General features: G+C 47.7%; 1 protein-coding gene across 1 annotated transcript; it reads left to right on the forward strand.

Moving 5' to 3' along the window:
- Positions 1-4,203: 4,203 nt before the first annotated feature.
- LOC109782839 (WRKY transcription factor WRKY28) lies at positions 4,204-5,635 on the forward strand. Its single transcript, XM_040395044.3, is given in 4 exon segments — positions 4,204-4,296; positions 4,299-4,335; positions 4,338-4,915; positions 5,027-5,635. Coding segments are annotated over 4 exon segments (1,128 nt in total). The 5' UTR covers positions 4,204-4,218; the 3' UTR covers positions 5,462-5,635.
- Positions 5,636-23,359: the final 17,724 nt, after the last annotated feature.

Here is a 23,359-nt window from a genome sequence, read left to right on the forward strand (position 1 = left end):
ACTATGATTTGCTTTGTTGTGTTTGAAACTGTGGAATTCAAACAATTTTTGTCCTATGATCGACGTGCATGGATTGCATGAATTTGGTGATCGACATTTGAAATATATGGATGTGGGGCGCAACATATGAGGGGCCGGCGGGCGCTGTCTGCGGACGCGCCCATGGGCGTATAAGGGGGTTCGATTTCTTAGGTTCGACTGTAGATGCTCTTATATGATAGCCCTATCTTGGGGCTGTACATCATGAAGCTATCCCTAATTAGTTAGAGAAACTCCATCAGCTCCCTTAAAAATCTTCTTGTAAAACTGATTTTTTGGCTATTTTGAAAGTAACTTTTGACAATTTTCCTAAACGCCTTCCGGTAAATCCATTTTTACTTTATTTTTAATTAAACAAAAAAGGATAATCGCTAGGACCCGTCAATTAGTGACACCGACGGGTGGTGCAGTAGCCGCCAGTGAGGGGCGTGGTAGCGGACGCGAGTGAGGCTGCTTGGCGGCCCGAGTGCGGGCGACGGCGTGGGTGAGGCAGCGACAGACCGCGGCGGCGCATGCAGGGCGGGCGTAGGTGCAGCCGTGGAGGTTGGTGAAATTTTATCCTGCCAAAAAGATATGGGAAGGACATTCGCGTAAACCTGAGGTGAGATAGAGACACTTTTAGGGCATTCTTCAAAAATAAGGAAAGTTTACTGGATCTGTTGGAGAGCTTTTTTTTTCTCAACTTCCCATAAATGACGGTTAATTTACGGATAGAGCAACCGTTGGAGTTGCACTTAGGGCATCCCAACGCCGACCCTCAAACCTCCTGCATACGTCCGGACCGCGGAAGCCAGCCAACGTGGGTCTGTATCGGTCCGTGGTGCGGTCCGGACGTACTTTCTCCGACAAAATGGAGGCAAACGTGGGGGAGCTTTGCGGGAGTCCAGACATCTGCATGACCAACAAAAAGTCGCCCCGTACCATCTGTACTCTGGTTCCTCCCAAGTTGACTAGTATTTAGTGGAATGCATTGTGCTAATTGCAGCGGATAGCTAACATTTTGGCAAAAGGTAGTACTGAATAGTATATTTCATTTGGCAAAAGGTGCTAATTAATGTTTTTTATTAAGCAAATTAGCCATTTTGGCAAAAGGTAGTACTGAATAGTATATTTCATTTGGCAAAAGGTGCTAATTAATGTGTTTTATTAAGCAAATTAGCCAGTCATTTGGCGAAAGGTGCTCATATCATTTGGTTGAAGGTTGGCTTCCGTCATTGCATGGCATGCTTAGATTTGGCGGAAGGTGCTCATATCGTTTGACGGAAGGTTGGCTTCCGCCATTGCAAGACATGCTTAGATTTGGCGGAAGGTTGACTTTCGTCATGGTGGTGTCCTTAGTAGCCTTGCTTTGTGATTTTAGTATGTTCATTTAGCCAAATGTTTAGCCGGATGTTTTGAATATGTGTGGCTAGGCTTGGACGACCGTCTCCTGCATCCGTGTCCGTGCACTGATCCCCCTATCCGTGAACGGATGTGGGAGGAAATTTATGGATCGTCATTGAAGATGCCCTTAAGGGACAAATTTGTTTCACTTAACCCAACATCTGTTGGCCATCTTGCCAATGCTGATCGAATCATATCTTCTCGTCGGTGAGCTCGACCAGCAGTTGCATTTTCCTTGTGTGTCTTACATGCATACGCTTTTATGCAGACATGCCACAACACGTGCTAAATGTGCAGCAAACGTAGCTACTGGTACTAGTACTAGAGATTCGATGATTCGATATCCACATGCCCCCCATCACATTGAACATGGATATGATACTCTTGCTTGCCAACCAAAACGGGACCCTAACAACCACCCGAGAATATAGTAGTATACTAATCACAAGTTTTGCAGCTCCCCCCGAGTTCACACGTCAGAACAAACAAGTGTGTTACGTGTCGTTCGTCCCCGAAGAGAACGGCACCTTTCTTCGAGATGACGGTCATTTTAATTAGCGTTGAGCACAGTTGACCTTGGATATATTAACATTTAACAATTTGATCAATATGTTGGATGGGAGTATGCTTGCAAACTACTCCTACTTATGTCCACCAATCTGCACATGCATGAACCTCTCCGCTTCTTCATGTTCATTGTTTCCAGAATGTTGAGGAACGCCAACTTCGCCACTTCCGCACATAAGAAATTCTTAGTTACTTTTGATGCGGTTATGCTTGCTTTCATAAGAAACCGGGAAATTCCGAACAAACCGGTTCAAGGGAGATGTGACAGATGTCTGAAACAAGAGGTGGCATGCATGCATAGACTGGGTAGTATAGCACTCACGTAATACTAGTGCACATATTAAATTACTAGGTAAGCAACTAAGCATGTCCAGTGGATGAAGTCTATGTACTGTATACATAGTTAATGAATTTGTAATCAGCTGTGACGATCCAATCAACAAAGCTGACCTGGTCGACTTGCCAATTCTCTGCTAGCTAATTAGGAGTGGCCGGCTGCGGAGATGCATGGTGCGAAGAGATCAAGCCAGATTTGGTTTTGACAGGACCGTGTGCGTACACTAGGTCCAAACCAGGCCCTGCCTGCTTAGAGTTGGATTTCTATATTGGTTCGGTCACTGCGTATCCATCCTTCTTCTTCCAAAGATCACGGCAACTCAAAGTCTTGGTTCGGGCTGGGTCCAGGCCCAGTGTATATCTCCTGGCAGAAATCGAAATCGTAGGTTTTGACAGGACATGTGTGGGAACCGAGCAGAAATAGCGTATTTGGAATGCGGAATCAATTCAAAAAGCATGCACAGGACAGAGAAAAAATAGAATCGATAAAATTCCATCTTGAAGTAGGAGTCTTTTTTGACCTGGTGGAAAACATAAACCTTGCCCGACCCCCTCTCGCGAGCCGGAGTGCGAACCCGGCGCCGCCTCCAGCCCCCTTCTTGGGCCCTCCCCCTCGCCGCAGCTGGAACGCGCCGCCTGGCAAAGCCCGACCGGCGTAGATAGCGGTGGGGTACCTTCTCCCTCCTTTACGTGGCTCGCTGGCTCGAGGCAGCAGCTTCAAGAAGAGGCGTGGTGTCATGGAGGAAGTCATGGCACGGCGGCGGTTGGGGCTTCGGTGTTGTCATGGCTGGTGGCAGCGGCGCGGAGATTGCGTGTAGGCTATGGGCGTGGCGTGTCCGGACAGGAGGCGGAGGCGGATGGATGGGCGACGTCCCTCGGTCGGTTGCCCTGCCTAGCGACAACAGTGGGCCTTCGGCTTGCATTCGGGCAGACGTGATGGGCCGAGGCGGGTCGGGCAGCATGGTTGTCCTGTGGTGGCAACTTCGCCGTGGTGGTCGTGGTCTTGCATGCGTCGCAAGGGGCGGCGGCTTCCATTCTCTTGGGTCCGAGTCGGCGATGCCGGAGCTGGTAGGTGCTGGTGGTGCCTATTGCATGCGTGGAGGCGGTGATTTTGACCTAGGGCTCACGCTTAGGTGGGCCATGTTTGGGCCCAAGGCGGGTTAGGGCTATCGCTCCGGGTAGGTGATCTCAGATTAGATCCTTTCGATCTATGCTACTCTTCAACAGTGGTGGTTTCTGTTCTGGTGCGTTGGTCCTATGGGGTCTTAGCACGACGACTTACCGACTGTCTATTGCAACAAGTTTTGCTCGGCTCTGGCGAGGGAGCGGCAACGACGGCGGCACACCTTCAGCTCACTTCAGTGATTGTAGTCGTCGCTAGGTGATCTATGGATCTGAATATAATTTTTATTATTCGTGGTGTTCGTTGCACCGCTGTAATTGAAAATGAATAGATTAGAAGTTTCTCAAAAAAATAATTATTATTAAAGAACATCAAGGCAGGCCACATCCAATTTTCTTTGTTGGGGTGCCAAAATATAAGCATGAAAGCATCCCCAGTTGTTGGCACGCGATGGCTCTCCTTGACCAAACGGAGACCCCAAGGAAGAGTGCTTCTGTTCTGTCCCCACCCCACTCGACTAATCAAAAAATTCCCACCCAATACGCATCCATCCATCCATCGATTCCCTCATGCTGATTGTCAGTGTCAACCACAAAAATAAATCCTAGTAGTACTACTTCTTCCCGGCTTCACCAAAAATATTCTATCGCGGTCACGGCGACCAAAAGAAGCGCGACGACGAAGACGAGCCCGGCCCACCCCAAGATGCTTCCTCCTCCTTCCGCAGTCTCCAACTCCCCGCCTCCTTCCTACCAAACTCCCACCCTCGCATGTCCCCCTTCCTCTCTATATATTCATGCCCGCGCGCCTCCTCCCAGCCACGACCACTTCTCTACCAAGCTGCCCATCTAGCTTCCCGGTCTTCTTCTTCTTCTTCTTCTTCTCTCATTCTTGAGCTACTGGGAATTCAAGAAAGACATGGACGAGCAGTGGATGATGGGGCAGACTTCCCTCAGCCTCGGCCTCAACGTCGGCCGGCCGACGGCGCCGCGGGGTGCCCCTCCGGTGACCAAGGTTCTCGTGGAGGAGGACTTCATGTCCTCCAAGAAGAATCACGAGGTCGAGGCGCTGGAGGCGGAGCTCCGGCGCGTGGGCGAGGAGAACAGGAGGCTTAGCGACATGCTCCGCGCGCTGGTGGCCAAGTACTGCGACCTGCAGGGCAGGGTCAGCGGCATGATGGCGGCGGCGGTGGCGGCCAACAACCACCAGTCACCCACGACATCTGAGGGCGGCTCCGCGGCCTCGCCGTCCAGGAAGCGCGCCCGCAGCGATAGCCCCGACACCGCCGTCCAGGAAGCGCGCCCTGCCAGCGGCGGCTTCGCCGTCAGCGTCAACGTCGGCCCCGACCAGGCGGAGTGCACGTCCGTCCACGAGCCGTGCAACAGCAAGCGCGTCCGCGCCGACGAGTGCAAGGCCAGCAGGGTATCCAAGCTGTATGTCCACGCCGATCCCTCGGACCTCAGCCTCGTAAGTAACGAACACCCAGCACAGTCCGTCCATCTTCTTCCTCGTGATCATCGATCGAAAGTTTCTTGCCGTCGATTAACTAATCAATTTGCGCTTCGTTTTGACGAGCAGGTCGTGAAGGATGGGTACCAATGGCGAAAGTACGGGCAGAAGGTGACCAAGGACAACCCTTGCCCGAGGGCCTACTTCCGGTGCTCGTTCGCGCCGTCGTGCCAGGTGAAGAAGAAGGTGCAGCGCAGCGCCGAGGACAGGACCGTCCTGGTCGCCACGTACGAGGGCGAGCACAACCACGCACAGCCGCCGAAGATGCAAGGCTCTGGCGGTAGGAAGTCCGCCGACGCAGCCGCCGTCCGTGCATCGCCAGCGCCGCCGCTTGCCCAGCAACAGCCGAAGCAGCAATCGATGACGGAGGCGGGATCGGCCGCGGACAGGAAGAACCTGGCGGAGCAGATGGCAGCGACGCTGACGAGGGACCCAGGATTCAAGGCGGCGCTCGTCTCCGCGCTCTCCGGCCGGATCCTCGAGCTCTCGCCGTCCGATAGTTGATCAAGCGAGCGGCGTCGTTTTCGTTTTGGTCTCCCTTCAATTAGCATTTGTAGCTGAAAATTTTAGATCACGTACGCGGTCATGTCATTAATTTTGAATTGCTCGCCTATGCAGAGATTAATTGTATATACGTACTTCATTAGCTCTACGGCAAAACATACTGAATTTGTACAACACTCTGGAGTGGATGCAGCAAACATATATTCTTTTGTCCCAAAATAAATGTCAATGATTTAGTACAACTTTCATGAATTCACAGATAGAAAATGGTTAGATAGAAAAATACAGCAATGTATTTACGGAAGATGGCTACAGAAATATGCTTGTTTTTCTTTAAGCGCCGGTGCTTATTTTAAGAGGACATACACTTAATTAGAGATCCGTTCTGCAGAAATATGACTAGTGATTACAAAATTTTGATTTCTTTTACAAAGCACTTTCATAAGAACCCTGCATTGTCCGAGGCCTTATAGGCTATGTGGGGTTTTAGCTTGAGGATCGATGTAGGCTACGCGAGGTAATAAAGAAGAACCCCCCCCCCCCCCCCCCCCCCAGCCGCGCGTGCGGAAAAAAATGACTTTGATGAGATTTATGTATTTTTTTAGGATTGTTTGTGTGGCTGTTTTCGAAGTTCTGCGGTCATTTCGCCGCCTTCGGGTCAACAGATATGAGTGTGCTATTTAAAGGGAGAAAAATCTTCGTTGCTTTTCATTGCATTATATTTTGTTTGATTGCCCTCTACATTAAACAAGCAGGATCTCTCTCTTTTTTTTTGAGGGGGCAACCAGCAGGATCTTGAAAACGCGCATCATGTTCGAAATAAGATGAGAGAATAAGATCAAGATCGATCCAGCGCAGCATGTGTATAATAGCGCGTGGTTCACGTGCGCGACAGTCGGAGATCTGCTGCCAGACAGCAGAGAAAACGAGTGGCGCTGGCCGTACCGGCGAAGGACGACGGAGGAAAGAGAGAGGAAGCCGGCCGGAAACAGAAGCAGCATGGGACGTGGGGGGGGGCCACGATGGGATCTAGTTTGGCTTGTTTAATTCGTGCCGGTCAAACACGTGCGATGAGGCCGCGACGGTTCGGTCCACCGTCGTCATCTCGTCCACGCTGGGATGCGGCACAACTCCTTCGATCTCTTCTGCATCCAAATGCCTTTCTCACTGGAATGCTTTTGTCTAACTATTCCACGTGTATGTACGGCATTCATTAAGTACCCGCCCTGTTGCTAGATTAGTTTAGGCATCTTGACCCGCAAATCAGACGCCGAATCTGTTTGCAGACAGGGGAGAACTAGTCTGCGGACACAGTTGCGAAAGGCTGCCATGCAAAGGTATCTACATACATTTCAAACAATATTAAAAATAGTAGTCATCCACCGTTTACTGTAGACACGATAACTAGTACACCAGCGATGTGTCCTTTTCATTCCTCTTGTAAAAGGGCGCAACGTAGAAGTACCTCATGTGCCACTCAATTCAAATCCGGCACATCTTTCTTCTGTACGAAATGGGTTCAACCTTTGTTTCCAACGAGGGATCTGGCATCGGGATGCTTCCTTTGACGGCGTGGGTGCTCTGCGCTTATTCGTTAATGGGCTGTTCATTGTTGTTGGTGGGCATGCCGATGTGGGTTGGTGTCAGGCTGAGGGTGTGTTGGGAGCTTGGATGAAGACCTTGTCTAGTCCTTGGGCCTCTGACCTTCGACGGTGAGTGTTGCGGCCGGCGTTGACCTTCCTAGAGGCATTGTTGCATTGTTTCCGCACCTCTCCCGAAGGATCCGACCGCCGCTATTGCTCTCGGGGAAACCCTAGATCTTCTATGATCGGATGATGATGGCGCATTCCCATTGCATCCCCTCGTGAGCTTTTTCTTTGGAGTCGAGCATCTGAAAGCAACACCAATGAAAGGCAGTGGTATTGACGTCAAGGCTTCTACGCCGACAATGGCAGAGGTGAGCAATGTTGGAGACATGCCAATGGTTCCAGTAGTCAGCTATTCTCTGACGTGTCTTCGAGATTGCCTCGGTTTGTTCGTTATTGTGAGGTCGAAGCTACCCTGGTGGGTCCCGAAGCCGACGATGTGGGGCAGTAGGTTGTTTGTTCGGTGGTCGTCAGCAGCGCCAACCTCACATAGTTTTTCGTCGTAGCTCTCCGTCGGAGTCGGAGCTGCGAATTTCCTAGTCGTGGTTGACTCAGTCCTGGCACAGATCTTCATGTGACCCTGCATGTCCTCTATGGCGTGGGTTGGGTCCATGATCGTGAAGTCAAAATTGTTTGCTCGGGGATTAGGAATTTGGTAACACCTGCTTGGCGAGAAGTGATGATGACGACGCATGTGTGCTACCTAGCCAAGGCTTTCTTTGTAAAGGCGTGCTTGAAGCGTCCTACGGGTGCCCGCTCAGTGAATTGTAACGATTTTCGTTTGGTTTTCTAATAATTTATTGAACAATTATTTTCTGCTTAATTAAGGGATGAAAGAAATCTTTTGCTTATGTTCCAAGTAAATATATATACGCGTCGATTTTCTCGGCAGGGTACGGGTAGAACGCACAAGGGCCTCTCTCTAGCTGGAAGCTTCTGAAGTCGTGGTCGCGACCGAGCCGCGCGAGCGCAGCAGGCAACGGGGGTGGACTGATCGATGAAGCTGAAACCACTCGCTAGTTTTCGTTTTCCTGCTGTGCCGGAGCAGATTAATGAGCGCGTCGCATCGCAAGCACCAGCTGCTGTCCGGCTAACTGCCGAGCTGGACTATGGACTGGACAGGAAGGACGTTCTCGTCGTCTACCGGCGCGGGAGCTTGGAAGGTCCGTTGGACAGGGACCAGCCGACCGAGACTGTACATAGTTTATTTTGTGAGCTGATGCGTGAGATTACAACTATGTATGGCCTGGATAGGCTTTGCTGACCGTGTAATTGATTAACAGGGACATGGTAGACTAAGGAGATCAAATAGGTCCATACATTTACCACTGGTAGCCATGATATCCAGCATCTTCAAAGCGGGCTCTAAAACCGCATGCAACCGTCGGGACCGAGCGGTCCAGGCTCATTTTGCCATCTACTAACACGGTTCCCCATCAGTTCCGCGGAGCGGTTAAACGTCGGTTTTTCGCAAACCCGGCCCTGGGGGGCTTTGCGGGTGTTCGGGTCGCTCCTTGTACGCTCGTCAACCCGGCCCGGCCAAAAAGGTTGCTAGGCTCGAGACCTGCCACTCATTACAACGGAAACTGCCACATGTGAGCAAGTGCTCGCTCAGTGTCACCTCAGGCACCGCTGGCAGTGGCAAGGCAGCCAGGTCGCCCTCGCCAGGGTCGGCATTCTACAAGGCGGATCTCTGCACGATGCAGGAGGAAGCGGAGCAACTCCTCCGCGAGCGCCAGGCGGAGACCGAGTTGGGCTGCCGTTGGAAGGACTACTCTGACAACGACATGGACAACGATGGCGGCGCCGCTGGCTAGGCCGGTCACGCGTACGAGGTCCACCGTTTACTACAAGGTAGTTTAGTTTCTTCTTAAAGTTTTAGTTAAACAGTTTATGTAAATTGTGTCGAACTTAAATGAATTTTCGTCGTGTTTGTATGAAATTTGTTCGGTTTGTCAAATTCGTTTTAAAATGCATGGGGCACGGTTGAATGGCCCGCTCCCATAGGACGTGTTCAGAAGTGTCCGTGGACAATGCTATGTCCATTTTAGAAATCATGATACTGTCCGTGGATGTGTTCAGAAGTTTCCGCGGTCAATGCAGCGTCGGTTTTAGATATCAGCGTTGGGGATGCATTTACTCACCTGCTGACCTCTTTCTTTTTCTCTGGTTTCATCTTCGGAGGCGACAAGGACAGAGACCCAGTCGTATGGCGCATGCATGCATGCGAAGACGCCGGTCAGTCCAGAGGGTATTCATGCAGAGAATACTTGAGGCGAAACTGAAGTCCTCCACCGTTTTCATCCACGTTACGGGATTTGGTTTCTACCAACTGCTTCCAAATCAGAACCGTGCTCCCAGAATCTACTGATTAGTCCTCTGCGCATCTCTCCTAATCTTGTTTCTTCCGGTGTGCTAGAGACGACGGCACGTGCGGCTAATGGTCCGAGGTCGAATATTGGTTCTTCAGGGTCGGTGTCATGCGGATCTGATGTAAGAATATTCATATTCAAAATTCAACGTGTGTGATTTATCGATATAATTCAAATAGTATATTGTCTGGCATGATGATTATACTTGGACATAAAAGAAGTAAAACTATGGTCAACATTCAGAATGGTTCAGCGCCCGTCCCTATCGTTAGGCTGGACACTAGTGCAGAACCGGGCTTTAGCGCCGGTTCGTAAGGGCCTTTAGTGCCGGTTCTGCAACCGGCACTAAAGAGTGGAGACTAAAGCCCCCATCCCCCTCTACTACCGGTTCGGCACGAACCGGCGCTAAAGTGCCACCACGTGGCACGAGCCAGGCCCGGGTGCCGGTAGACCATTAGTATCGGTTGGTAGCACCAACCGATACTAAATGTTTGATGGGGGGGGGGTTGGTTTTAATTTTTATTTTTCCATTAATTTTGTGTTTTCCATTTAATTCTTTTTTGTTTGCTGGTATTTTGCGATACTACATATTGTACACGTTATGCATATATATAAATAGATTTTCTCGTAGAACCGATCATATATATATATATAATCGAATGTCCCACAACCACCATTAATTATTCACACATACACATGTATATATATACAATTTCTCCTACATGTTGCCTTGGTGCCTTCGGAGCACGATGACAAGTGGTTCATGGGGGCGGTAGCGGGTAATAGTACTCTCCTTTGGGATCTATGACCTGGTCGAGCAAAATCCCGCTATTTCCGCTTGAAGTGCTCGTATGCGCTCCTCTGGTAGGAGCTGGTCCCGCACCTCTTTGAACTGTTAAGAAGGAGATCAATATGCATGTGTATTAGTTGTGTGACTAGATATCGACAATCATGTAAGATTTGTGAATAGTGTTCTGGCAAACGTACCCGGTCCTGTCTATCAGATCTGCTCCTTTCGGACGCCATCATGCGAATGTTCTCGCAAACATAGTATGCACACACTTCAGTCCCCGACGCTTACTTCAGGGCCTTTACGAGAATAGAATTTAATCAGATAATAATTAATCAAGCATATTAATTAATTAATGGTATTGAAACAAGAATTAAAGAGATGGTAGCTAGCTAGCTAGCTAGTACTACTTAATTACTTACCTTGGGTCGATACCAACATAGCTTTTGTCGCCATTTTCCTGGAGTCACCTTGATGTACTTTGCCCAAGCCCTGCCCGCCGGCAAAGAAAATTAATAAAGGGGTTATTAAAAATAGTTCATATCAGGAAATGACGAACTAAATAGGCCGAGATATAGTTAATAATGATTGAAATTACCTGTTGACTATCCCCTTCACGATGCTGTAGTCACTATCTTTTTTAAGTAGTGAGTCCAGTACTTCAACTTTTCCTTCGTCAACTTTAATGTCTAACAAGATCCAGTGGAAGCTGCATGCGCATACGTTTGCATGTATAAATTAAGCGGGCATGTGCATAACACTAATCAACTATAACCCTAAACCATATACACTTATTAACATCTAGCTAGTAAGCAAAAACAGAATTTGTAGTACAAGACAGTGTGACTCACTCGAAGTTGTAAGGAAGTAGTATATCTTCATTGCTATTGAGGCGCTTCAAGAACTCTACCATGTTTTTCTCTACATCTTGTCTACACCATTCCAATTTCCATGTGTATTCATTAACGGTATTTGGGTCAATGAACCCAATGCCATAGCGTCCAGCTTTTTTCATTTCATACATCTTCATCCTGCATAATACCACAGAAAAGAATATATAGTGAGGATATATAATTACAGGTAATTAATGATCAATTAATGAGCACTAGAGCTAGCTTGAGACTTAAATTACAGAAAGAAATCACTTACAGACAATAGCAACTGACGATAGATTTGTCGAGTGCATCTTGATTGAATAACTGAAATAGTTCTGAATAGTCAATGGACAGAGATTTCTTATTGAAGTAATGATCTTCCTCGACTTGCACCATGAGGGACTCTCGATTGTAAATCTTGGTAATTTTCATGTACCAATCATGCAATTCATACATTCTCGTTGGGAGGTTCTTGACCTCCTAGGGCTCGACCAAAGGTTGGCCCCGGACATATTTTCGTTTTATTTCCTCCTCTCTAAGCGGAGACATGGGCTAGATATCGAGGAGTTGTCCAACAGTGATGTTGAGCATTTCAGCCTGCATTATATGCTCCTCGGTTATTACCACATCGCCCAGCTCGGGAACGTAAACGGTTTGCCCACAATAATATTGGGCACGCGTACTCTCATGTGTTGTTGGCACAAGAAGCAGGGGGGGGGGTCGATTGCGCCGCCTGTTCTCCCAGCTGGGGAACGGTTTTCCCGCATTTTTTGACAGCTGCTTGTTGGCTCGAGCTCGAGCTTGCTTCTTTCTGTAGTCGTGCTCGATGTGCCTTCCTGATTTGGCGCTCATAGTCTGAGTCAACAGGCTTGGGAGCTGGTGGTCTAGCCATACGAATGAAGTGGTCAATCTTTTCCTCAGGCAATTTTTCCCTCGGCGGCGTTGCCGTTTTCGGTCGAAAATGAGCGTCCACTTCGGCCCGCACTATTGCATCGTTTTGCTCCTCGGTCATGTCGTAAGGCCTCTGAGGAGGAGGAGCGAGGCTGCTTGGACCATATTTATATCGCTTGTCTCCGCCTGTACTTTCTGTACTACCTCGACTCGTACCGCTACTCACCATAGCTGCGGCGTTTCTCTTCTGCGATTGCTTAGGCGGCGGAGACGGCTGACGTGGCTTAGTTGGAGCAGGAGGAGTGGCCTGACGCTGTGCCGGACTTGAAGCAGGAGGTGTGGCCTGACACGGTGTCGGACTTGAAGCAGGAGGTGTGGCCTGACGCTGTGCCGGACTTGAAGCAGGAGGTGTGGCCTAACACGGTGTCAGACTTGAAACAGGAGGAGTGGCCTGACGCTGTGCCGGACTTGAAGCAGGAGTCTGCTCACGCGTTCGTGGACTTGGAGGAGCGGGAGTCTGCTGACACGGTGGCGGACTTCGAGGAGGAGTCGGCAGATGCGGTGTCGGTGGACTTCGAAAGATGATGCAATCCTTTCTCCATAGGATGATACGATGTATGGCCTCTCCCAGTGTGTGCTCGTCGTCACCTCCAGGAATGTCAAGATCTAGCCCCGAATATGGGTCCACCACCTCATCAACCAAGACACGAGCATAGCCCTCTGGAATCGGGGCGCAATGGAAGGTTGCTTCGGGGGTAATTGTAAAAGCAACGGCGTCCGCCACCTTCATGGATATGTTGTTCATTTTGAAGTGTAGCTCACAGTTAGTGTTCTCTATGATGTCATCCACAGGGTATGTATCCAGCAGTGCGTCGCCCGGGGCGGAACCAACGCTGCTTCTCCGCATGGATGGGACGGTGCTATCCAATGCTGGATGATCATCCGCTTGCTGCTGCCGCTGCCGAGACCCCCTTTCCTGGCTAAGTGAGTCGATCTGCTGCTGCTGCTGCTGGAATTTGAGTGCCAAGTCCGCGTGCCTTGCTTCTAGGCCTTGAAGGCGTTCCGCGTCCTGCTTCCTCTGCTCCTCCTCCAGCTTCCTCTTCTTCTCATCCTCCATCTTCTTTCTTGCACGGGTCCTGTAGCCGTCGTTCCATTCCAAAAAGCCCTCATACCAGGGAATAACGCCCTTGCCTCGTGTTCTTCCCGGGTGTTCAGGATTTCCCAGGGCGCGCGTAAGCTCGTCGTTCTCTCTGTTGGGCGTGAACACCCCCTTTCGAGCATCTTCTATTGCGTCAAGTAACTTTTGTTCTGCTCCTTTGAGACTTGCCTTCTTCGAAACCAGGCCTGTCTTCGGGTCCAACGCCCCCCCATGCGCATAGAACCAAGTTCTGCACCTGGGGGGCCAGCTCCTAATAACCGGAGTGACCCCTGCATCCTCCATCTCTTGCTCAGACTTATCCCACTTAGGCATTGCCACCGCGTAGCCACCTGGACCCAGCCTATGGAACTACGTCTTTTTTTCGGCATTGGCCTTGTTTTTTCTCGACCGTTCCTTAGATAATTCTGATTCCTTGAATTTCACGAAAGCGGGCCAGTGTTCTCTTTGCTTTTCCAGTGTTCCCTTGAATTCTGGAGTCTTCCTTTCTGCAGCGAGGTAGTTGGCCCATACAGTTTTCTTGTGGGTGTTGAATGCAATTGCCATCTTCTTAAGAGCAGCGTCCTTGACTTTCTGCACATCTGCATCAGTGAAATAATCTGGTAGGGTGAAATTTTCCATCAGAGATTCCCAAAGCTTTTGTTTTTGCTCTGTCGTCGACCCAAGTAACATGTGGGCGTTTAGTTTTTGGCTCTTTCCATTCTTGAATGGAGATCGGGAGTTGGTCCTTCACAAGAACTCCGCACTGACGAACGAACTTGTTCGCAATGTTCTTAGGTGTGAGGGGTTCGCCACTAGCTTTGATGGAATCGATGTTCTACTTTACACCCTCCTTCAACTTTTTGCCCGGGCCGCACTTTGTCCTGCTGTCTATAGAAGCAGATTTGCTCGATCCGGAGGGCTGAAAGAAAAAAGATTGATTCGTTAATATATCTTCAAATAAAAAAACATGTGATGATCACTAGATGCCTGCTTATATAAATATACCTCGCCGGTAGTCTTTGTTATTTCAAGATCAACATTGTATTCGTCATAATAATCATTGTCTGCGTCATCATAATCATAATCATAGTTCATGACTTCATCAGCTCGGTCGTCGAGATCGAATATCTTATCATCACCCTCCCCGGTATTGTTCAGATATTGGGAGCCGTCATTTGCTTCATTCAGATCATCTGGCCTGCTAGGGCTGCGTATGATCTCGAACAGGGCCTCTTCTCCCTCTCTGCCAGTATTGTCCGCCATAGCTTTTATTTAACTAATACAGAAGAAATATAGAACAATTTAGTATTCAAATTACAATGCATGGATGCAATCAATAAGAAAAAACTGAATCATATAGTACATAATATGTATCGTCTCGAATAATATATAATCTCGAATACATCGTCTTGAATAATATATAGTCTCGAATACATCACTGGCTAGGTAGCTAATAAAGATCGAATACTATAGAAGAATCTAGGCCACTCGCAGTTCCTGGGGCGCGGGCGGTGGACACCCAAAGACAAGGAACCATCACAGGATCATATCTCCGGTCATCTGCCCAAAGAACCTGCCAGGTATTGGAGAACCTGACGTCCATAGCAGCCATGTAGCGATGGACGTGCTCGTCCTCTTCCCTGACACGACGACGCACCACCTCCGGCGGGGCCGGCTCCCTCTGCACCGAACGTGGCCCACGCGAACGCCACCAAAGGAGATCAAGGTCGACGACGGGACCCGAGGCCGGGTTCCTCACCAAGCGGCGCGCCCCTCCAGGTAGCACCTCCCAGTGCTAGCCCGGCGGAGCCCAATCCCGGACATGGGTCAGCCGGACGTCATCGCGAACGGGTCGACGGCGAGGATGCGGGCCGGGCATCGTCAAGAACAAATACTATATGCCCGCAAAAAGTAACATTTTTTAAATTATTGGATTGTGATAACTAAAATTCTACATGCAAATTCTAACAATTTGACATTAATCTAATTCATCTAACTAAAACTAATTCTAAAATTTCTAACATTTCTATATATATATAACTAACATTTCTATAACATTTCTAATATTTCTATAACTAAAAAACAGAAAAATTGCTAACATTTCTATAAATATTTCTATAACTTAAAAACAGAAAACTTTATAACATTTCTATGTAACTAACATTTCTATAACATTTCTAATATTTCTATAACTAAAAAACAAAAAAATTTCTAACATTTCTATACATATTTCTATAACTAAAAAACACAAAAATTTCTAACATTTCTATAAATATTTCTATAACTAATTTGTGTGTGGACATGGCGGCCGGGGCAGGTGCTCACCGGCGAGGCGAGGCGACGGGGGCGGCGACGGGCGGCGATGACGCGGATGGCGACGGGGACGGGGCGGCGACGACGGGGATGGGGACGGCCGGGGCGGCGACGACGGGGACGGGGCGGTGACGGGGGCGTCGACGGGTGGTGGCGACGGGGGCGTCGACGGGGTCAGCGACGGGGGCGGCGACGGGGGGAGGCGGGCGACGGGGCAGAGGAGAAGAAGCAGATGAAAACTGACGAAATTTGTAAGTCCTGCTTATATAGGATGGGCCTTTAGTACCGGTCGGAGCCACCAACCGGTACTAAAGGTCACATTTGGCCAGCCCAAGCGGCGGGAAGCGCACACCTTTAGTACCGGATGGTGGCACCAACCGGTACTAAAGACCCCCCTTTAGTACCGGTTGGAGCCACGACCCGGTACTAAAGGGGTGCGGTGGCGCAGGTGCGGTGCGGGCAGGTTTAGTCCCACCTCGCTAGCCGAAGGGCGCCCGCACGTGCTTATAAGCCCCGTCGCGGCAGCTGTCTCGAGCTCCTCTCTATTGCAGGCCTTCTGGGCCTACCTGTTGTGTGCTGCCCTGTGGGCCTATTGGGCCTTTGCGGGCCTGCATCCTGGCCCAACAACAGGTTGGGTTTCTAGTCGTATGCAGGCCGCTTTGGCCCAGTAGGCGGGCTTTTTTATTTTCTTATTTTTTTTGCTTTCTTTATTTTTTTTTTATTTTTTTTTGAGTTGTTTTTTGCTGTATTTAGAGTTTCTTTGTGAATATTTTTGCTTTAGGTACAAAAAATTACAAACTTTCTATTAGTACCGGTAGTTTACAAATTTGAATAGTTTACATTTTGAATTATTTGAAATTTGTGTGAATCACTAGTTTGTGAATAACTTAACTTTGAAAATAGATTTTTCAGTGATTCTTTTTTCTTATGTTTAATATTAGTGTGTTTTATCATTATATTCAATTTGGTAATGCTTAGGTTATTTAAAAAATGAAATGCCTTTGTAACGGATGAGTTTTCGTCCGAAACCCTGATACTTCGAAAGAGATTGTCCATTTTGTACACGAAGTGCATCCAGTTTTTGCGGTAACCCTCTCTACTTTTTTGCACATGCTATGTGGGTGAAATTATGATACCATGCCAACTTTCAACCTTTTCTGAGTTCATTTGAAATGCTTTTCAATTTCAGGGTCATTTAGCTGAAAAAATAAGTAAATGCATGAAAGAATTTGTTTGCACATAAAATTTCTTCACGTTTCAAATGCCAAAACACATAACTACCCTAACTATTACAAAGATTCCCTCCTGGGTGTGAAACACAGAAGAAAGTGATGATAGTGAAGCCGATCACTTCCCAGATCTTTGGGTGTGAAACTTTTTCTTCGCGTGTGTCCCTTTGCGCCGTAGCCATGGAAAATCTTCATCATTTAACTGGATGCTTGGGTCAATATTCACTGTGAATGGAGCAATTTCATCAAAATTTTCATAATCTTCTGACATGTCTGTCTTGTCATCCACTCCCCCGATGTTTCTCTTCCCAGAAAGAACTATGTGGCGCTTTCGCTCATCGTATGATGCATTCGCTTCCTTATCTTTTCTTTTTCTCGGCTTGGTAGACATATCCTTCACATAGAAAACCTGTGCCACATCATTAGCTAGGACGAATGGTTCGTCTGCATACGCAAGATTGTTGAGATCCACTGTTGTCATTCCATACTGCGGGTCTTCCGTTACCCCATATCGTGTCATATTGACCCATTTGCACCGAAACAAAGGGACCTTCAAACCACGTCCATAGTCAAGTTCCCATATCTCCTCTATGTAACCATAATATGTTTCCTTTCCCGTCTTGGTTGTTGCATCAAAGCGGACACCACTGTTTTGGTTGGTGCTCTTCTTATCTTGGGCGATCGTGTAAAATGTATAACCATTTATCTCGTACCCTTTGAAAGTCATTATATTCGAAGATGGTAACTGGGACAACGAGTACATGTCATCTTCAATAGAGGCGTCATGCATGGTACGTGTCTGCAACCAGCCGGCGAAACTCCTGGTTTGTTCACGTGTAATCCAGTCATCAGACCGCTCCGGGTGTTTGGAGCGTAGAAAATTCTTTTGTTCGTCCATATACGGAGCCACCAAGGCGGAATTCTGTATAACTGTGTAGTGTGCTTCAGTGAGAGAATGTCCGTCCATACATATTTTTTGATTCCCTCCTAGCGTGCCTTTTCCATCCAGTCTGCCCTTATGCCGCGATTCAGGAACACCAATCGGCTTAAGGTCAGGAATAAAGTCAATACAAAACTCAATGACCTCCTCATTTTCATGGCCCTTGGAGATGCTTCCTTCTGGTCTAGCACGGTTATGAACATATTTCTTTAAGACTCCCATGAACCTCTCAAAGGGGAACATATTGTGTAGAAATACAGGACCCAAAACGTTAATCTCTTCGCATAGGTGAACTAGGACGTGCGTCATGATGTTGAAGAAGGATGGTGGGAACACCAACTCAAAACTGACAAGACATTGCACCAAATCATTCTCTAACCTTGGTATGATTTCTGGATCGATTACCTTCTGAGAGATTGCATTGAGGAATGCACATAGCTTCACAATGGCTAATCGAACGTTATCCCGTAGAAGCCCCCTCAATGCAACCGGAAGCAGTTGCGTCATAATCACGTGGCAGTCATGAGACTTTAGGTTCTGGAACTTTTTCTCTGCCATGTTTATTATTCCCTTTATATTCGACGAGAAGCCAGACGGTACCTTAATACTGAGCAGGCATTCAAAGAAGATTTCCTTCTCTTCTTTGGTAAGAGCGTAGCTGGCATGACCCTGATGTATGCCGTCTTTTCCATACATACGTTGCTGGTCCCCCCGTGCCTCAGGTGTATCTTTTGTCTTCCCATACACGCCCAAGAAGCCAAGTAGGGTCACGCAAAGATTCTTCGTCACGTGCATTACGTCGATTGCAGAGCGGACCTCTAGATCTTTCCAATAGGGCAGGTCCCAAAATATAGATTTCTTCTTCCACATGGGTGCGCGTCCGTCAGCGTCATTAGGAACAGGTTGTCCGCCAGTACCCTTTCCAAAGACTACCTTCAAATCCTTGACCATATCATGTACATCAGCACCAGTATGGTGGCAAGGCTTCGTCCGGTGATCTACCTCACCTTTGAAATGCTAGCCTTTCTTTCTTACGGGATGCCTGCTCGGAAGAAATCGACGATGTCCCAGGTACACATTCTTCCTACAATTGTCCAAATATATACTGTCGGTATCATCCAAACAGTGCGTGCATGCGCGGTATCCCTTGTTTGTCTGTCCTGAAAGGTTACTGAGAGCAGGCCAATCCTTGATGGTCACGAACAGCAAGGCCTTTAGGTCAAATTCTCCCCCCATGTGCTCATCCCACGCACGTACACCTGTTCCATTCCACAGCTGTAAGAGTTCTTCAACTAATGGCCTTAGGTACACATCAATGTCGTTGCCGGGTTGCTTAGGGCCTTGGATGAGCACTGGCATCATAATGAACTTCCGCTTCATGCACAACCAAGGAGGAAGGTTATACAAACATAGAGTCACAGGCCAGGTGCTATGGTTGCTGCTCTGCTCCCCAAAAGGATTAATGCCATCTGCGCTTAGACCAAACCATACGTTCCTTGCGTCATCTACAAACTCCTTCCCATACTTTCTCTCAATTTTTCTCCACTGCGACCCGTCAGCGGGTACTCTCAACTTTCCGTCTTTCTTACGGTCTTCTCTGTGCCATCGCATCGCCTTGGCATGCTCTTTGTTTTGGAACAAACGTTTCAACCGTGGTATTATAGGAGCATACCACATCACCTTGGCAGGAATCTTCTTCCTGGGGCGCTCGCCCTCAACATCACCAGGGTCATAGCGCCTGATCTTATAGCGCAATGCACCGCATACTGGGCAAGCGTTCAAATCCTCGTACTCACCGCGGTAGAGGATGCAGTCATTAGGGCATGCATGTATCTTCTGCACCTCTAACCCTAGAGGGCAGACAACCTTCTTTGCTTCGTACGTACTCTCAGGCAATTCGTTGTCCTTTGGAAGCATATTCTTTATCATTACCAGCAACTTTCCAAATCCCTTGTCAGATACACCATTCTCTGCCTTCCATTGCAGCAATTCCAGTGTGGTGCCCAACTTTTTCTTGTTAGGTTCGCAATTCGGGTACAACAATTTCTTGTGATCCTCTAACATGCGCTGCAACTTCTTCTTCTCCAAATCACTTGCGCAGTTTCTCTTTGCATCGGCAATGGCCCGAACTAGATCATCAGCGGGCTCATCTGATGCCTCTTCTTCAGCTTCTTCCCGCATTGCCAGCTCAGCTTCTTCCCCCATTGTTGTATCATCGTATTCAGGGAACCCATGGCCAGGATAGCTGTCGTCGTCCTCTTCTTCTTCATTGTCTTCCGTCATAACCCCTCTTTCTCCGTGCTTGGTCTAAACATTATAGTGGGGCATGAAACCGGACTTAAACAGGTGGACGTGAATCGTTCTTAACGTAGAGTAATTGTGATCATTCGTACAGACTAAACATGGACAAGGCATAAAACCATCCGCCCGCTTGTTTGCCTCAGCCGCAAGCAGAAAAGTTTGCACGCCATTAATGAACTCGGGAGAGCATCGGTAATCGTACATCCATTGTCGGCTCATCTTCATTACACAACACCGAATAGACCAAATTAATACAAGTTCATACATAAAGTTCATACATAAAGTTCATACAAGACTTAAATGCAACAAACAAATAACTCTCTAACTAAAGAATTTAAATGCAACAACAAATGCGATCAAGATCGCAACTAAGGTAACAATTGATCCAACAGCATAATGATACCAAGCCTCACTATCAATGGCATATTTTCTAATCTTTCTAATCTTCAAGCGCATTTTCTCCATCTTTCCAATAACAAACAACGTACGAGTAAGATAATTATACGAGTAACTATATATCCAAATCACACAAACATCAATTTGGTAATGTAAAACATTCATGAACAAGAGGCTCACCACAAGGTGGTGCCGGCGACGGAACGGTGCGGGTGATCGACTGTGGTTGCGATGGAGATTTAGAAGGCACTAACTAAACCACACCTACATATGCAAACTAAGTGTTAGTTTTGACCACAAATTGCATATAAATCAAATACTAGCACATATATTTTCTACCAAATTACTAAACTCATAAATTAATCACTATACAAAGCATTGCAAGAGCTAATCTAGCAATGCGAGATGAAAGGACAAAGTTGCTAACCTTTGTGATCATTTGAATGGATGGGGGCCTTCAAACCTTGACAAATTTTGGGCAAAATGTGTGATGAGCTCGAGAGGAAGAGGGGAAGAACAGAGAGGAGAGGGGAAAGGGGAAGAATAGAGCGAGCTCGGGTGGACGAAGGGTTTATGTAGGACGACCTTTAGCACCGGTTCGTGCCATGAACCGGTACTAAAGGTGCTGGAGGGGCCCCGGACTGACAACATCCTGCCACCACTCACTTTAGTACCGGTCCGTGACACGAACCGGTGCTAAAGGTCGGCCACGAACCGGTACTAATGAAAGCGGCTGGCTAGCCGTTGGAACCGGCACTAATGCACACATTAGTGGCGGCTTAGAAGCAAACCGGCACTAATGTGCTTGACATTTGACCCTTTTTCTACTAGTGGGAGTCTTTCAAGCCAACTCTAGAGACCCGACAGGGAGATCCAATACCTCGTTATTTGTTTTTCTAGCAACAGAGAGCCTTTTATGCTAGCTAATGTGAAACAATTATTATTAATTCGCTATTCGTGGTATCTGATGGATTCAGCGATGAATCACCAGCTCCTCGTTGATGATAGCCTGCTGTTTTTTAAGACAGATGATGAGACTGCCCTCCATGTACATGAGGTCCGTGGATGTATATTGGCAAGCTTTGGTTAGAGTATTAACCAAGATAGTACATCGATTCTCTTTAGCGAGGGGTTGCGGAGGGACGCTTGAAACAATAATAGTATGAGAATGAAACTCTAATGAAGAAGTTTTTGAGTATGCCCACTAACGCAAGGAGAGACAAGAATGGGAAGCTTCAATACATCTAATATAGGTTGTGGATGAAAGTTTTGGGATCGATAGAGAGATCCATGTTGGCTGACAAAAAATATGTGCTCATTAAGTCGGTGGTGCAAGCAATGACTTATTCCATGTCATGTTTGGGTTATCACTTGGACTCTATTCTTCGTAAGTTCCGGTGGGGGAGCAAACAGGGCCAAAGGAAGCCATGTCAGGTGTCGTGGGAGGAGATGACTCAGCCTAAACATTTGGGAGGGGGGTTTCAGATTTCGAGAGTTTGAGCAATTAAACCTAGCCCTCCTAGTGCATCAAGATTGGTGACTGCAACAGAAGCCTGGCAATCTCAGTGCCCTAGTTGTTAAGGCTACATATTACTTTGCCGGGGGGAGGACATTTTCAAATTGTCACTAATACACTTTCTTCTTAAGTTTAGCACTCGACCATTGAAGGCCGTGATGTGCTAGAAATTATGTTTGATTAAGGGTCTGTCTCGGAGTACTCTACTCCACTAAAATCAGCTCCACTCCACCAAATGCACTTCTGAGTAGTTCCAGCCATGAGTTGCAGCTTCATCAAAGACCAGTTAATCATGTTTGGATTTCAACCAGCTTTGATTCAAGAATTTGGAAATTTGGTTTAAGAGGCCTAATTGGCTGCTTGACATGGGAAAAATGAAGGGGTATCAACTTACCGATGAGAGTGGCCGGGTAATTTCCCCCAACTCCACGAGGACTATTTGAACTGGAGTTTTTGGAGTACCCCTGAATAGCTTCACGAAAAACTAGGAGTTGTACTCCAGATTCTAGTTTTTTATGGAGCAAGACATCGTGGAGCTATCCCGTTTGGCTTGCGTTTTTTAGAGCAAGGCTGAATTTTAGTGAGTGCGGGCCCTAAAAGGATCGACACATAGTTGGGGACAAATGCATGGAACGACAAATGGTTCCCTCAGGTTTTTTTAGATGTATGGTGATAAGAATGGGTGAAATTGGATATGAACGAGGCCTATGATAGGGTGGACTATTTTTTTAATGTATGATGATAAGAATGGGTTTATGTTTGTAGTGGGTGGACATGATTATGGAATGGTGTCTTCAGTCAGCTACAAGGTTTAGTTTAATGAGACTGAGACTAAGGAGTTTGTGCCCACTAGAGGCCTAAGACAGGGGGACCCATTATCCTCATACGTTGTTTTTCTTTGTTCCGAAGGCCTCTCAAGCACTCTAGCTCATGAGGAAGAGGCATGAGGGCTCGAAGGTATTCGTGTTGTGGAATTGTCACGGCAGATGTCCTTAGTGTCAGGACTTAGTCGCGAGGCCAGCGCATCTATGTGGTAGCTTGATAGGGGTTGGGCGGAATCGAGAGATGCAACACAAGACAAGGATTTAGACAGCTTCAGGCCCCGGGAAACATCATCCGGTAATAGCCCTACATGCTGTTTGTGGCTAGATCTCATTATGCTCATGAGAGAGTCGCCGGTAAGCCGGCTCTTTGTGTTTAGCCCTAGAGATTGTTTCTTGTTGCTTGTCCCTTCTTTGGGGAGCCCTGCCCCTCCTTATATAACTTGAAGGGGCGGCTTACATGTAGAGTCCTAGTAGGATTAGAACTAACTTATTCTCTATTACAAGTCGGATACAAGTACGGGTCTTGCTTCCCTGTAAAGGAAATATTCCTCATGCCTTCCGTCTTAAGCCGGCCCACAATAACATGAGCCGGCCTTCTGGGCCTTGGGCCTAGTCTTCTGTCTGACCCGCCGTTAGGGCCATCCGTGAGTCGTCAGGCTCGTGAGTC

The sequence above is a fragment of the Aegilops tauschii genome, chromosome 7 (assembly GCF_002575655.3).
Source record: "Aegilops tauschii subsp. strangulata cultivar AL8/78 chromosome 7, Aet v6.0, whole genome shotgun sequence".
NCBI lineage: Eukaryota > Viridiplantae > Streptophyta > Magnoliopsida > Poales > Poaceae > Aegilops > Aegilops tauschii.